Here is a 16132-nt window from a genome sequence, read left to right as displayed (position 1 = left end):
TCTGCTGCTGCCATGCATCCTTCAAGTCTATCTGAGTACAAGCTCCTCCTCCTTCAATCACCACCCTCTTCCTGAATGAATAAAACACAGTTGTCTCCAGCCAAACCACGTCTGAGAAACGCTCTCTCACGGAGACGTGAGGGGAGGAGTCGTGACTCGGTATCCTAGTCCTCTACTTGTCCCGTACTCCATGGCAGCCATTTCAGCGAATCAGCTGACACTACAGTTGTCCACTCCAGTGCCTCTTTCCCTGACTTCTGTGCCAAGACGGAAGTTTCTCTTTTTTTTCTGCCCACCGCCCAGTATAGCTCTAACTTCAAGTTGCAGCTGGCTTCTCCTTCCTCTCTATCCCCGTGACCATCTGGAGTTTTCTCATCAGCACATTCACCTGGCCCGAGACCACTTCTGTGTGTGGCGCCGCCATCTTTCCAGTCATCAGATGGAGAACCATGCCACCATGGGGCTTCACCCCCCTCACCGCCCTCCACCCACACTCCACATTCCTCGGCTGCTGCTGCTGCCCTAGTTCTAGGTTTCATCCCTAGTTTTCTAGACTATTGCAAAAGCGTTCTGTACTATATCCTGTTTCTATCCTGTCCCTCTTCTAGTCCATTTCACAAGAGGATTAACCTTTGAATTATTGCTCCTAACCTGTCACCTCTCACCCCTTCTTCCTTGAACAAACACCTGCAAAGGATTCTCCTTTGCCCAATTGTTTCTCTCATAAATTAACCAAAGGAGAACCAGATGGCACTTAAGCTGCTTTCTAGCTCAAATTCTGGGGTTTTATATCAGTTGTCCAATAGAACCATCTGCAATGCTGGAAATGTTCTCCATCAGTTCTGTCTAAAAAGGTACTCACTGGTCACATGTGGCCATCAAGCACTTGAAATGTGGCTTGTGCCTCTAAGACACTAATTTTTCTATTTAGTTACAATTAATTAAAATTTTAATAGTCACACGTGGCTAGTAGGTTACACATTGCTGAGCCCAGTTAATATCTACCTAATTTGGTATCAGCTTCTCCACACTCCCAGCCTTCCACTCCTATTCTAACATCTCCCTTTACATGCCCTTTAGACCAGCAAGTAATGCTGATGAGCTCCTTCCATCGTGGTGCCTTTGATGTGCTGCCTACTCCAGGAAGCCCTCTGGCCCCTCCACCTCCCTTCTCTGAGCACCAAACAGTTGCTTGAATGGCATTTCTGTACTGCGTTGTATGGTGTTTATGTGTTTGTCTTCCAGTCAGTTTTAGATTGTACATTTCTCAAAGGTCATAATTAAATGTTTAATTCTAAAAGCCCTGAACACTTGCCTACTGTCTACTAGGCAATGGGGAAAGGAAGGTAAAGAAGATGAGACCCCATCCAAGAGCTCACACACTTGAACAAATGGATTTTGAATGAAGGCAAAAATACTTACTGCTGAATACATGACAAATTTTCTGGATCCCAATGCCTGAGATGCACTCTTCATGTAACTGAGGATTTCACCAATCAAAACACCTTAAAGAAGACGGATCAACAATGGAGCTGAACCAAACACAGGCTTAGATTGTAGAACATGAACTTTTTGTTAATTAATACTTAGGACTCTGCCATGACTGAAGAAGAGAGGGAAACAGCTAATTTTCCTAGAACATCTGCTGTGAGGTAGGCAGAGTGACTTAGTGATTCCTGATTCCTTATCTCCAATTTATAGGGGAGGAAGGTGACGTGCCTAAGGTCACTCAGCTGGGGGTGATGAGAGCTGGGCTGGCACCAAGGACTCTGCTCCGCCAGGTGTGCTAAGCTCAAGTCAAAAGGCAGACAGCCTGGAAGAATCTCAGATGGCTTTTCCAGATCATAAAAGGCAGTTGTTAGCCAATGATCTTCTCAAGGGCAGACTCGCGAGGATAGCTTGGTTTGTTCTTCTGTTTCCCCCTCTTGCTTCCACTCTCTGGCCATGGGAGAAAGCAGCTCTCTGGTGCCTGTTTCCTGTCGACCATCTCTCTAGGTCACCCAGGGCTCACTCTTAGGTGGACAACCGGCATTTTTGGCTTTCAGTGGAGAGCTCTGTCTTAGTAGAGGAGACATTTTTGCTTTCACATCTCAACACCTAACTCTTGTTCCTGATGGTGAAAGGAAGTTGTGCCTCTCAGGCTCCAGCCTGTTTGAAGACACTGAAGGTCATGGAGCAGCTTGCAGTGCTGGGTGCCCTCTTGGACTTGCACAACCATCACATGAAATCACGGCTCATCGTGCCTCACTTTGGTGGTCTCTCTACTATGCGTGTACTCTCCTGGCCTGAGATGACCAGAGTTTTTGCAATGAGCAGGGTGTCAGTGTTAACTGTCTGCCTACAGGCCCTCTGTCCACTCAGCAGACACATACTGAGCAGCTATGATGTCCCAGACATTAAACTCGGTGAGTCGGACATGGCCCCTGCCCTCACAAAGCTCACATAATTATGGGAAGAGACAGGCCCGTTCATCAGGGAGGTGTTCAGAAGGGAGGTGACTGAAAGGAGCCGGATGCTCCGTTTCTAACAAATCGAAATCTTTCCATCCTAGAGAGGGCAGCCCTCTGGAGCCCTTAGGGACCTTGAGCTTAATCTTCATGCCACGTTGGCACTAAAGCCTGTAGTGAAGTTCCTGAAAGCCATGACAGCCTTCTGCAGCAGCAACTTCTGCCTCATCAACAGGTGCCTTTCTGAGCAGCCTGCAGCATCAGCAGTGGAATATGGCATCAGCTCTTTGTCCTAGGGTGATTGTCCCCCTTGTTCCACGAGTAACTAGGGGTGACTGTTAACGATTATCCTCATGCCCTGGCATGTTAATAGTTCTGTTTTATAAGTAGGGAAACTTAAGGCTTAGTAACTTGTCCAAGATTTCACAGCTTGTAAGCAGAGGAGCTGAGATGTGAACCTAACACTTCGTCCTTGCTCTTGACCATTAGACCACACTGTAGCATAAAGCAAACTTCTAATTTTCTGTTGCATTAGGTATTCATAAACTAGACAAAAATACCATTGATTTTATGACCTAAACTTTACTGCTGGGCTAAGAGGAGTTAGCAAAGTATATTTTCCGTGAGGAGCCATACAAATATTTTAGGTTTTGTGAGTCTTAAGGTTTGTTGGAACTACTCAGCTCTGTGGTGGTAGTACAAAAGCAGCATAGACAATATTCAAAGGAATGAGTATGGCTGTGCTTCAATAAAACTTTATTTAGAAAAACAAGCAGTGGGCCAGAGTTGGCCCTAGGGCTATGTTTCTCCAACTCCTGGACAGGAGTCAAAAGACAGAATTGCTCTGACTTTGATACGACCAGCCATACATTCCTCAATTAGTCTTAGGGATTTTCTCGGGACAGGAAGGCAAACTTACTGAGAAGATCATCCCTGAAACCAACTGATGAAACACAGTTCGGCTAAGGTCAGGAGATGCTGGGCCAAGTCCTGATGTTGCTGTGTGAATCTGCTACCCAGACAACACGTTTCCAGGGTAGGACTCTGTCCAGGGGCCTCATCATTCAACAGGTGTGTAGTTGACAAGTCTTCCTGGCATAAGTAGATATGAACAACAGGCTGGGCTTGTGTTTTGGCAGAAACTACTCAGAAACCATTTTCTGACTTATCAATAGCACTGACTTCGAGAGCCTTTGTGACTCATGACCAGGACACCTTAGGGAAGAAACTGACAGGCTCATCTAGGTGAGTCCACTTCTCAGAGGGGCCAACTGAGACCCAAAGAGGGGAAGCGCCTTCCTCCAAATGCAGTCTTCTAGTAATCCAAGGGGGAGGAGAGAGGAACACAAGCGAGCTGCTGAGATAAACCATCTCTTACTCATATTCGCACACACCCCTAAATCTACTATTAGACTATTATCAATTCTTGCCTGGATTTTGCTGCCTTCTCTTACCATCTTTCATCTAGAGAGGGGCTTCTCAGACTTTAATGTACATATGAAGCACACTGGGATTTTATTAAATGCAGATTCTGATTCAGCTGGTCTGGGGTGGGGCCTGAGATTCTGCATTTCTAGCCAGCTTCTAGCTCAGATACTGCAGCTGTTGGTTTGTGGACCATACTTTTACTAGTGAAGGGCTGGATTCCTGAACCCATTCTGACTAGGTTGTGGAAAACAAATCAGGAGTCCTGCCTTGAGCACCTTCTGATGGGCCTTGGGATAGAGTCGTGCTGCTGCACCTGGCGGGCCAGGCACCAGGTGTGGAGCTTGTGGAGCCAACCACACTCCACGTCGACCCTCTGCATCTTTGCTGGTTTGGTGCATAAGATTAGCTTCTGCCTGTCTCCTGCCTAGTGGTTTTCCCAACATGCCAGGTTCCAGCTGCACGCTCTCCCCAGCTCGAGGGCGGAGTCCTGAGTCCCGCTGCTCCAAGTGCAGGACTTAGCATGGCATGTGCACTCAGGACTTCTGTAACAGTGAGGCTCCAACACCCTCGCACTGCAGTGAGGGGCCCTGTTACTTGTCTCACCTTTGTTCACCACCCACGAGTTTGCTCGGGGCCCCTGGCGTCATACCTCACTAGCAGCTCTCCTGGGTACAGCTTCCTCCCTCCGTCCACCTCACACACTGCCCTGCTTTGTCTCTGTGGTCCCTGCCTTCTCCCTGTGATCTGAGTGCTCCCTCCAGCCACAGGCCCTGAGAGAATAGCGGCCCCCGGTCCCCCTGGGAAGCCTTGTCAGGTCCCAGCCCAGTGGTGAACAGGAGCTGACGGTGGCTGACGTGCCTGAGCTGTTCTCAAACCGCCTCGATCGCGCGTCACTGACGTGGAACCGCTCCTTCCTGGACTGACGCGGAGGACCCCTGCTCCCCGTCCTTCGTTTTGCTGGCTATGTGCACCCGCCTGCACCCCCTCTGTGTCCTGGCCTGCCCACCCGGCCGGGGCCGCAGCCCCAGCATCGCACTGACCTGCTGGCCTTGGTCTCCTCCTTCTCGCCCCTGCTGGCCACAGCGGCCCAGCACCTCCCACCTGAGTCCACTACCATGCTGGAGGGTGCCTCAGGCTGAGGAAGGCCAAATCCAGCAGAGAGAAGCATCACTCAGAAACAAATCCCAGTACCTTTTGCCACCATTGGGAAAACTCGTGCCAGAAACCTGGCAATGGCAACGTGTATTAACTCACAGTGCATAACTGCCTGAAAAAATATGTTTTTAATCAACGTTTGCAATGGTTACCACCCAGAGTTTCAGGAAAACGGGCCACTTTGTCCCACCTCCCACTTGAAAGGCCCACCCCATAGACCACAAGACCCACACTTGATTTTTATGGAGCTCAGGCCCCAAATCCTTGATTTTTTTTTTAACCTGGAAGGAATGTAAAGGACCATTTCGCTTCAGCCAGGCTCCTTCACTTTCCACGTGGGAATGCCAAGGCCCAGAGCGATTATGCCAACAGTGATGTTCATGGACAGTGCATCGTGCATCAGGCTCTGTTTGTTCTAAGGCTTTTGAATACATAATTCATTTTCTTCCTTCCAGAAACTCTATGAAGTAGGAATTATGATCTCCACCCTGCAGCATGAAAACTGGTGCAGGAGACTGAGTATCTGGCGTGAGGCACACAGCCGATTAGCAGTGGGACGAGGCCACACACCCGGGGCTCCAGCCACAAAACCTACACCTTGTTCTTGCTCTTGTCACACTTACCCCCCTGGAGTCTAGATTTCTCTCTTTGCTTGTGAATTCCATAGAGGGACAGGATGGACAATTCTGATAATCTTCTCAACTTCGCCATGGTGTCCTCAGTGGCCCAGAATGGTAAAGTGAAATTGTGAACACCCTGTAGCAAATAAAGAGAGGAGATGTGCATGTGTTTGTACCTGATGGCCCTCTGGTTGACTTTTTATCCTCCTCGCCTACAAGAGCTTCTGTGTCTAGCTGCTCTTGCTTTGCTATTTCTTTCTAGGGAAACTTTCGATGATGATAAACAGTGGTATTGATTTTGAAAAGAAAAACTCACAGAAACTGAGGTGCCCCTTCCTACCAAGTCCAGGGTTTTAGACTTAACTATGTGCCAGTGGGTGATTCATATTTTGCTGAATGAGGGTGCGGTAGGGCAAGAATGTGCCTCAGTCCTTTATGAAAGGTTTAGTGAGTTTTCTTTGAATTTGTGCGGAGGGTAAAGTGGCAAAGAAAAATTTGCCAGGGTTAGACGATGTTTCTTAACAATGAGCTGCCCGAGAAGGCCAGCTGTTGGGAGCCAATATATTTCTGGAGTCTTGGATAATGTGCCCTCCCCATGCCCATCAGTTTCTCGTTTACTGACTCTGGGCAAGATTCTGTGTCTTACAAGTAGGCACTTGGTAAATATTTGCTAAGGGGGGTAAAAAAGAGCCACGTATCATGGCCATTTTATGGAGTAACTCAGATTAAACTGTAGTTAGGAGTGAAACAAAAATCAAGGCTGTACCCTGTCACTACTAAATGCCAGGCCCACCCCCAGAGTGGGCTCTCATTGCCATTGAAATGTCTTTTGTAAGCCAACAAATTTTCACTGGAACAACGCTGATGCTAAAGGGGAGTACTGGAAAAGCAGCATGTGCCTGGGCTAATTAATCTTGTCACAGAGGAGAGCACACTGTGTCCTCTAGTATGAGACCCAACGCTCCCGAGAGCTCGAAGGCAGAGGTGATGAGCAGTGTGAACGACTGGAATTTAACCCAGGACGTTGTGAAATGGTTGGAGAAACAGGAATGTAGAGCAAGCATCATGAAGAATTGGGGGGGGATAGTAATTTATGTAGTTACCAAGATTATTTCATTTGTAAGCACGGCAAGGAAGGGATTCTTTCCTGATAAGTCAATTTCTATAGCCTTGCCAGCTGGTTTGCTAACTTATACATCCAGGAAAAAATTTTTTTCTCTTACTGTACAACAATATTGCTATTTTCATTAAAGTCCTACATCCTAAGTGACTGAAAAATAAGGAAGTGGCTAGGCATGGAAGAAAAGCACTTTTCTAAAGGGTAAAAAGATATAATGGTGAGGAAAGAAGAATTCAGGATTTTCAAGTTAATAGAAAAGTCTTGAATTATGTTTCTATGTCAAAGGAAGCATAAGTAGTATATCTGCAAAAAGCAAAAGAAAATGTATGCATCTGTTTCAAAATACGAATAAATCATAAAATCAGATTGCAAGTTAATCTTCTATATGCTCTTTTTTTACCTCACAAAACAGAGGGTCGTAGACATTACTCCAAATTCCCATGAGGTCCCGGCCTTGGTAACCTGAAAGTTTTGGCAAGGTTTCTAAGAAATCCTGAAACACACAGAGGATAAAAAAGATTTCTACACCAGAATTTCTCAATTTCAGCAGTGCTGTTATTTGCGGTTGGAAAGTCCCTTGTTGTGGTGAGGAGTGGGGTACGCAGGATTGGGGTGAAAGGCTGTCCTGTGCAAGGCTGGATGTTGGGCAGCATCACTGGACACCAGGAGCACCCCAAGCCCCAGATGTGACAACTCAAAATGCCTCCAGATATTCTGAGAGTGAAGCACAGCTGAGATCCATTATTCTTCACATAAGTTGCCCCAGTAATATTGACTATGGTGATGCTAATGCAAAACACTTTACACACGCTAATGATAATTTCTTCTTATTACATCAGCAGTGCCAACAAAGGCTGGCTTGTTGCCACGTGCTCCTGGCTTGTCTTGGGGTGGAAGAGCAGTGCTTCCAGTTCTTTTTGGATGTAGGTGAAGTGTGACTCAGGTGTGTGAGGAACCATGGTGAGAGGAGAAGGCATGTCCCAGGCCGAAGTGCCGCAGGGAAGCACAGTGGAGCAGGGCCTACCTACCTGGCTATAAATGTGAAATCTGGATGAAATGCAAATGTTTCTCTAGGTTCTGTATTATCTTGGATTGTCATGATAATGAGGCCCAATGTCCAGCTATCTGATTTAATTATTCATGGCAGTGATTTCTGGGAAGCCTTTTGGAAGATATTTTTGCCTGAATCAAATGGACAAATTTTCTAGGAAAATATAATTTGCCAATATTAATCCCAAGAGAGAGAAAGAGATAGATTTCCATAGAATTAATAGAAATAATTGTTAAAGGACTCCCCCCAAAGAAACCTCCCTTCCCCGCAAAAACAAAAGAACAAACTCCAGTGCCACGTGATTTTTTGGAGGAATTCTACCAAGATTTTCAAGAGTAAATTATTCTAATGCTATGTCAATTGTTTTGGAGCATAGAAAAAGAAAGAAAACTTCCAAAACGTTTTTACAAGTACATTTAACATTAATAGTGACAATCATGACCCCGAAAAGAAAACTTAAGAAAACCATAATCCAGTGTCTATTGTTAACATCCTTGCGAAAGGCCTAAAGAAAATATTAGCAAGTAATTTAACAGCATATTAAAGGAAGGGGTTTTATTCTAGAGATGTAAAGATAGTTCAATATTGGTTTATCTATGAGTATAATTAATCACATTAATTGAGCCATGGAGAAAAATAATTTGATTATGTCCAAAAATGTTTAAAAGAACTTTCACATTTTAAACACCCATTATTGATAAGAAACCACCCAAGAAAAGAGGAAAGATTGGAATTTTCTTAACTTGGTAAAAATATCTCTATCTTGACCCAAAAGCCAGCATGCTTAATAGGAAAATACTAGAAGCATTCCCTTTAAAATCAAGAATGAAACGGGAATGTCTACTAACAGCACTGTAAATTCTGGCCAGAGCAAGTAGGCAAAAGAAAGAAATCAGAGACATAAGGCAGCAGTTAAGCCATCATTATTTACAGACACAATAAAACTTGAAGAAACTTAACAAGAAATGTAAAGACCTATATGAATAAAACTTTGAAATAATCTTGAAGATAAAAACAATTAGGAAAATGTACCATGTTCTTGGAAAGGAAGACAACATCTGAAAGTTGAAAAGTTGAAGGTGATTTATTAATCTATTATGATACCAATAAAAGTACTAAAAAGTGAAAAAATATATAATTTGGGGCTAGACAAGCTCATTCTAAAATTCCCAAATAATATATAAAAATATAGCCATGAAAACTCTGAAAAAGTAGAGCAATGAAGGATGACCAGCCCTTTGGATAGTAAAGCATAATATAAAGTCAACAATTAAAAGAGTGTGGTTTGTGCCAGTTGAGCCCTGACTCTCAGCAGAGTTGCAACACCTACTCTCCAGTTCTCTGGACTCACCCAGGACAGCTAACAAGGTGATGATGGTGGACAGTGACCATCTCAAAGAGAGAGTCTGCAACTGCAAGCAAGACAGCCCCATCCATCTGCCCTGGGGATCTAAGTCCCCTCTCAAATAGAAACACAGTGGGCATAGCATCCCCACATCCTCAAGATTGGGGATGATCAATGGACTATACAAGACATCATTATTCTACTATAGCTTATTATTAGTCTAGCAATGGTAAAACTTTTATCATTGATCTAAAGGTAGTGGCCACCAGAGGGTCTGAGCAGAGGGAGAGGAAAGAATAAGTGTAATATGGGGGAATTTTCAGTACACTGGAATTGTCCTGCATGTCCTGAGTGTCCTCCATGTCAACTGCAGTGACAGATATTTTGTCATAACCTCCAAAATTGTGCAGGAGAGAGTGTAAACTATAATGTAAACTATAGTTCACCATTAGTAGTAATGCTTCAATATGTGTTCCCCAATTGTAACAAATGTACACTAATGAAGGATGTTTTGTTGAGGTTGGAAAGTATGGGAATGGGTAGGAATGGGGTGTATGAGTATCTCCTATATTTTTGTGTAACATTTATGTAATCTAAAGCTTTTTAAAAAAGAGTGTGGTTTTGACTCATGAAAGGTCAATTGAATCAAATGAAGAGTCCAGAAATAGACCCCTGCATATAGGAATTTAGCAAACAAGAACTCAAATTAGTGAGAAAAGATGAGTTATTCAATAAATAGTGATGGGACAATTGGATAGTCAACTGGGAAAAAAATAAACAGGATATGTACCTTATACTTATCAGCAGGATAAACTGCAAGTGTATTCAAAATATAAATGTAGGAATGAAGTTAAGGCTTTTCTAAACATGACTCAAAATACAGAAGTCATGTAAGCATATACTGCCCTTCAAGTACATGGCAAAAATACCCTAGGCAAAAAACAGTTTTAAAAATTTGCCATTCATATCACAGAAAAAATGTTAAAGTATATAAGGAAAGCTCCAAAAATTTTACAGGTAAATGAGAAGCAATAATTCAATAGAAAAATGGCCAAGGGATATGAACAGAAAAGAAATATAAATGATATTTAACCAGATGAAGTTACTCAAGCTCCTGCTGCACGACGTTGTATACTGGTGATGATGGCAGCATCTAGTCTTGTTCCTGATTTCAGAGATGATGCTCTAGTGGTATCATTTTTCATATATCACATTGGCAAATATCCTCCTAAATTGTCTACACATTGTCAGGAAGCCTGTGGAGAAACTTGTGCAGGGATGGGTAGAAGTAGAAATTGGGATAACCTTTTAGAGGCAGATTTGAAAATATTTCAAATTGACCTGAAATTTCCACTTCCTCCCACAGATATTCTTGTGAAATTATTTAGATGCACAAGGTATTCAGCACAGACTGTTTGTAAAAGCAAAAGACTGGAAATGGCCCACATTTTCATCAATAGAGGCTGGTAATTAAATTATGACAAGTCCATAAATTTCAAATATTATACAAATATAAAAGAAAAAAAATGAGGAAATTCTTTATATACATAAAGAAATATTTCTAAAGTATTATGTTAAATAAAAAAAGGTTTCCCAATTCTATGAATAGTATGTCACTTTTGTATAACCAAATTATCAGAATATATTCATATTTATTTGTTTATGCATGAAGAAACTAGAAGACTACATAAAAAAATAATTTACCTGGGGGTCATGGAGGTACTTTCCACTGTGTTCCTTTTTATATTTTCTTAATTTTTGAACTGTGTGAATTTATTCTTGATCCAAAATGCTATTTTTAAAAGTGCAAAGCATAATATATCTACCTTTTGAATATCCTGAAAAGGGGCATTTTGCAATGTAGAAATTGGAATAAAAACAATATCCTTCATATTCAGACTTCCCCACCCTGCAGCCTCAGTAAGGCAGGTGATTTTAGACTTGCCTTGCGCTGATCCAGCGTCTCACCTCGTTCTACAAGGCAGATTTCTCCACCTTCCTCCTCCTCTCCACAGCAGAGGAGGGGAAGGAGCTGTGACGACCCACCCTTGCCAAGCAGGCCAGCCCGTTCCAGTCATCACAGACTTTCAGGCTGGCCTCCACACTTGCCACCTCTACACCAGCAAAACATAATTCTCTCTGTATTTTTTAACCTTGTAAGGATCCAGCCTCTTCTGGAATTCCTCCGATTTTAAAGTCTCCTCCATCAGTTCTTGAAAGCGAGGGCAGTGTTTGAAAGGCATATATAGCAACTGCAGACAAAAGAAAAAATTTAAAAACCTGTATTAGTTAAAAGAAGTTTGCTAAAAAAGCCATGTTCTTTCCCACATTGTCAGCACTAGATGCACATCCAAGTATGTGCTCTGTGTGTGCACAGAGAAGGCACTTGGAGGGCCAGGGTCAGCTAACCACTGCCCTGACTGTGCTTTTGAAAGCCTGAGGGCCTTTACAAGGGCACTTACTAAATCTATAGAAAACTCTACTTAAAAGCATTATAAGGTCTAAGTGACGACCTTTCATAGTTCTAACTATAACACACAGACTGGGGACTCCCTCGTTCACTTTGTTGCTCTTACTTCCCATCTTTGTCAGTTTAGTTAAGTGCTTGCTGAGTTTGTCGACCGTCTCAAAAACCAACTTTTGGTTTTGTTGATTCTGCTGTTTTTGTTTTCAATTTCAATTGTTTCTACTCGGATCTTTACTATTTACTTCAGCTTGGTTGGGGATTAGTTTGTTTTTCTTTTCTAGTTCCTCCAGGTGTGCAGTTAGGTCTTCAGTTTTAGCTCTTCCTTGTTTTTAAATGTGAGCTTTGAGGGCTATAAATTTAGCATTGCCTTCACTGTATTCCATAGGTTTTGATATGGTGTGTTCTCATTTACATTCATCTCAATATATTTACTGATCTATCTTGTAATTTCTTAGATTAACTGATTATTTGAGTGTGTTGTTTAATCTTTGTATACTTGTGTGTCTTTCCTTTTTCTGTCCATTATTGATTTCCAGCTATATTGCACTATGATCAGAGAAAGTGTTCTGTATAGTTTCAATCTTTTTAAATTTATTGAGACCTGTCTTGTGATGTAACATATGGTCCATCTCGGACATGGATCCACGGGCACTTGAGAAAAATGTATGTCCTACTATTTTGGGGTATAGTGCTCTATAAATATAAGGTCTAGTTCATCTGTCATGTGATTCAAGCTCTTTGTTCCCTTATTGATCCTCTGTCCAGATGTCCTATTCATGCTGAGAGTGATATATTGAAGTCTCCAACTATTAGGGTAGAGACTTCTACTGTCCCTTCAGTTTCGCCAGTGTGTGCCTCATATGCCTTGGGATACCCAGGTTAGGTGCATACATATCTATTAGTTATTCTTCTTGGTGACTTGCCTCTTTTATTAATATATAATGATCTTCCTCATCCCTTATAGCACTTTTGCATTTAAATCTATTTTGTCCTAAGTTAGTATTGCTACTCCAGAAAATTTTCAGTTACTATTTGTGTGGAATTTTTCCCCAACCTTTTACTTTCAATCTGATTGTGTCCTTATATCTAAGGTGAGTCTCTTGTAAACAGCATATATATGGCTCATTTTAAAAAATATATTCTGTCAGTCTCTGCCTTTTAATTGGGAAGTTCAATCCATTAACATTTAATATTATTACTGTAAAGTTGTTACTTACTTCGTGTGTTTTGTCCTTTGGCTTTCTGTTGCCATATCTTACTATTGTCTGTCTTTTTACCCTTTAATCTACGCTTTCTTATGATCTTCATTTCTACAGTCTACTCCAAGTCTCTTGCACTTGTCTTTTCCCTTCAGGCTGCAGCACTTCTTTTAGTATTTTTTTGTAATTCTGGTCTTTTGGAAACATACTCTCGTTTTTTGTCTGTGAAGACTTTAAACTCACCCCCATTTTTGAAGGACAGTTTTGCCAGATTCAGAATTTTTGGCTGGCAGTTTTTCTTTTTCAGTACCTTAAATACATCATACCACTACCTTCTCTCCTCTGTGGTTTTTGATGAGAGGTTGACATTCAATCTTATCGTTTCCCTTATATGTGATGCATTGCTTTTCTCTTGCTGCTTGTAGAATCTTTTCTTTATCTCTAGTATTTGTCTTCGGAATAATAGATATCTCAGGGTAGGTCTATTTGGATTTATTCTGTTTGGGGTATGTTGTCTTTCTTGGATATTGATATTTTTGTCTTTCATAAGGGTTGGGAAGTTTTTAGTCATTATTTCCTCAAATATTCTTTTTGCCTCTTTTCCATTCTCCTTTTGGGACTCCTATAACACACATATGTTTGTGTGTTTCATATTGTCATCTGATTCCCTGAGACCCTGTTCCATTTTTTCCATTATTTTCTGTCTATTCTCCTGTCTCTTCAAGTTCAGATGCTTGGTTGTTGATTTCACGTATCCATTCCTTGGCCATTTCAAATCTGCTCTTATGTGCCTCTAATGTATTTGTAATCTAATCCATTGTGTCTTTCATTCTCATATGCTGTTACTTTTGTTGTCAGGCTTTCAAGTTATTCTTTATGCCCTCCCAGTGTCTTAATAGTCTTTATCCCTTTAGCCATATTTCCCTTTGATGTAGGAGATTTGTGTGGTTATCACTGATCAGTTGTTTTGAACCCTGTGTCTCGTCAGGACTTGTGGTTTGTTTCTCTGGCTGGGTCATCTCTTTCTGTGTCTCAGTATGGTTTGTAATTTTTTGCTGACATCTAGGCATCTGATTATGCTGGTAAATTTACTGACATTCAGTTTTTCTCTCTTGCCTAGTGGCTTAGTTTCCTGGCTCTTCTTTGACTTTTGGTTCAACTTATGCTAAGTCTTTAAAACTGCCCAGCTTAAGTTATCGTTAACAGGGCCTAAGACCCACGAAGGGGGTGCGGATCTGATCCAGGGGCTCCGGCTAGGAGACGCCGAAAGGCGGGTTTCCTTCCTGGGGGTTCCAGTCTGCCAGCTGATGGCACCCTGAAGTCCGTCCTCAGAGGCGACCCTTTCCACGGCCTTGTGGCCTTGCGGCCTTGCGTGGGATTCAAAGCGGGCTCTGTGGGCGGACTCTGAGGAGCTGCCCTCTCTGCCCGCCACGCCGTCCCGCTTCCCGGGGAGGCCGCCGCCCCCTCGGCCGCTGCCGCCCGGGTTTCCTCGGCTGCTCGCCTCGGGGCTGCGGGGCCTTCCCGCAGGGGTCTTCCCGCAGGCGCCCGCTCGGCTTCCTCGTCCCTTCGTGCGTGGCCCTCGGGGGAATGCGCAGCACTCACGGTCTGCGGCCCCGAGCGGCCCCGTCGGCTCTTCGCCGGCCCCACTGCTTCCGGGAGGGCGGGCTTCCGGGAGGGCGGGCTTCCGGGAGGGCGGGCTTCCGGGAGGGAGGGCTTCCGGGAGGGAGGGCTTCCGGGAGGGCTTCCGGGAGCGCCGAGCTCCGCCTGCTGCTCCGAGGCCTTCCCGGAAGTCCCCGCTTCCCGCCTTCCGCCAGGCCCGCATTTCCAGCCCCTCGATGACTGTCCCTGCTTGGCTGTTTCTCTTCTTCTCAAGCTTAACACATGCTGAGCTCAACTCTGCTCCATTTTTAACCATTTCCTCTTTGTAATTTCTCTACGTTTGTCCATGACATTTATCTTCCTGCTTTATAGACTAATGGCTTTTGATTGTTGTACTTTTGAAACATATAACAAATAGATCCCATTTCTTTATCTTCACTGTCTCCTTCCCAGTTCAAGCTACTAATATCTCTGGCAAGAGCCTCCCATCTGGTCGGAAGAGCGGGTCCATTCTACCAGTCCACTCTGAAGTTTCAGAGTCCATTCTGCACACACTGGCTATGCTAATCTATTTATTTACACTCATCTTTTAAAGCACCAGTCAAACCATGCCAATCTCTGGTTCATAACCCTCCAATGACTTTCCATTTTATGGGGAAGAAATCCACTCACCACCATGGCCAGCCAGTGTCGGTGTGACCTGGCCACGTTGGCCTCTGCTCTTGCCTCCCACCATCTCAGCCGTGTTGTGGGCCTGCTTGCCGTCCCTCGGACCACCAGGTCTCCATGCAAACGCTTCCCTTTTTGGAATACTCCCCCACCGACTTCCACCCTGGCTCTTCTTGCCATTCCTCTCCAGTCACTATCATATTATCTTGCTTTCTCTTTTCTTCCAAGGAATCCATTATCATCTAAAATTATTTCATTTAATGCTTTTTAAAATCCTCTATCTCTTAACAGATTTAAACTTGATGAGAGCTGGGATCTTGTCTGTCTCTTTCACTGCTCCATTGTCAATGCCTGGAACAGAACCTGGCATGCTAGTAAATACTCAGAAAACACTAATTTTCAAAGTTGTACCCTGCCTGTCATTCCTGATTTCATGTGCCACTTTGTTTTGCTTTGCTTTCCTTCCTCTAACGTCTTTTGCCATCTAATTTCAGGCCCTCATCTCCTCATTGCTGAATTGCTTCAACAGTTATTCTCCAAGGCTCCAGTCTCTTCCTTCCAAGCCAATGTCAGACAAATGCCTCATGCCACCTTTTATCACATACATGTAATACTGAAGAATGTACGCAGGGTTCTTTTATGTCCTTGTTTTTAATCTAAATTATCTTGCAGAGCTTTTGGGCTTTTCCCATGGGAGGAATCATGTCGCTGAGGGCAAAGCACTGGGCTGTTCATTAATGACTTACTTACCCTTCTCGGCTGACTTTAATGTTCTCATCCACAAAATTAGTCAGGCTGCCAATAAACAGAATAATCACCAAAACATTTGTTTGACAATTTTTAGTTTACAATGTATTTTTCCATTTTGTAACCAACTTGATTTTCACAAATCTCTATGAGGAAGTTAGCTGGGTACTGTTCCTATTTTACAGAAGAGGAAATTGAGGTGCAGGGAGGTTGCTCAAGGTTATGCATCTGACGTGGCAGTTGGCTCTCAGACTTAGGTTTTCCAGCTTGAAATAACACTGCCTT

The 16132-nt window shown here is 43.3% G+C and overlaps 1 protein-coding gene across 1 annotated transcript in view; it reads right to left on the bottom strand.

Moving 5' to 3' along the window:
- Positions 1-16132, bottom strand: part of ACP3 (acid phosphatase 3) — a 39649-nt gene that overhangs the window by 7877 nt on the left and 15640 nt on the right. Inside the window, exons 5-8 of the mRNA XM_023588539.3 lie at positions 11320-11418; positions 7171-7263; positions 5654-5786; positions 1423-1505 (exon numbers count right to left, since the gene is read on the bottom strand). Of these exons, the coding sequence (XP_023444307.1) occupies positions 1423-1505; positions 5654-5786; positions 7171-7263; positions 11320-11418 (408 nt within the window). The remainder of the gene's footprint in view (positions 1-1422; positions 1506-5653; positions 5787-7170; positions 7264-11319; positions 11419-16132) is intronic.

Source organism: Dasypus novemcinctus, chromosome 31 (assembly GCF_030445035.2).
Source record: "Dasypus novemcinctus isolate mDasNov1 chromosome 31, mDasNov1.1.hap2, whole genome shotgun sequence".
NCBI lineage: Eukaryota > Metazoa > Chordata > Mammalia > Cingulata > Dasypodidae > Dasypus > Dasypus novemcinctus.
Note: the sequence above shows the minus strand (reverse complement) of the source record. Positions and strands in the feature narration are given on the sequence as shown.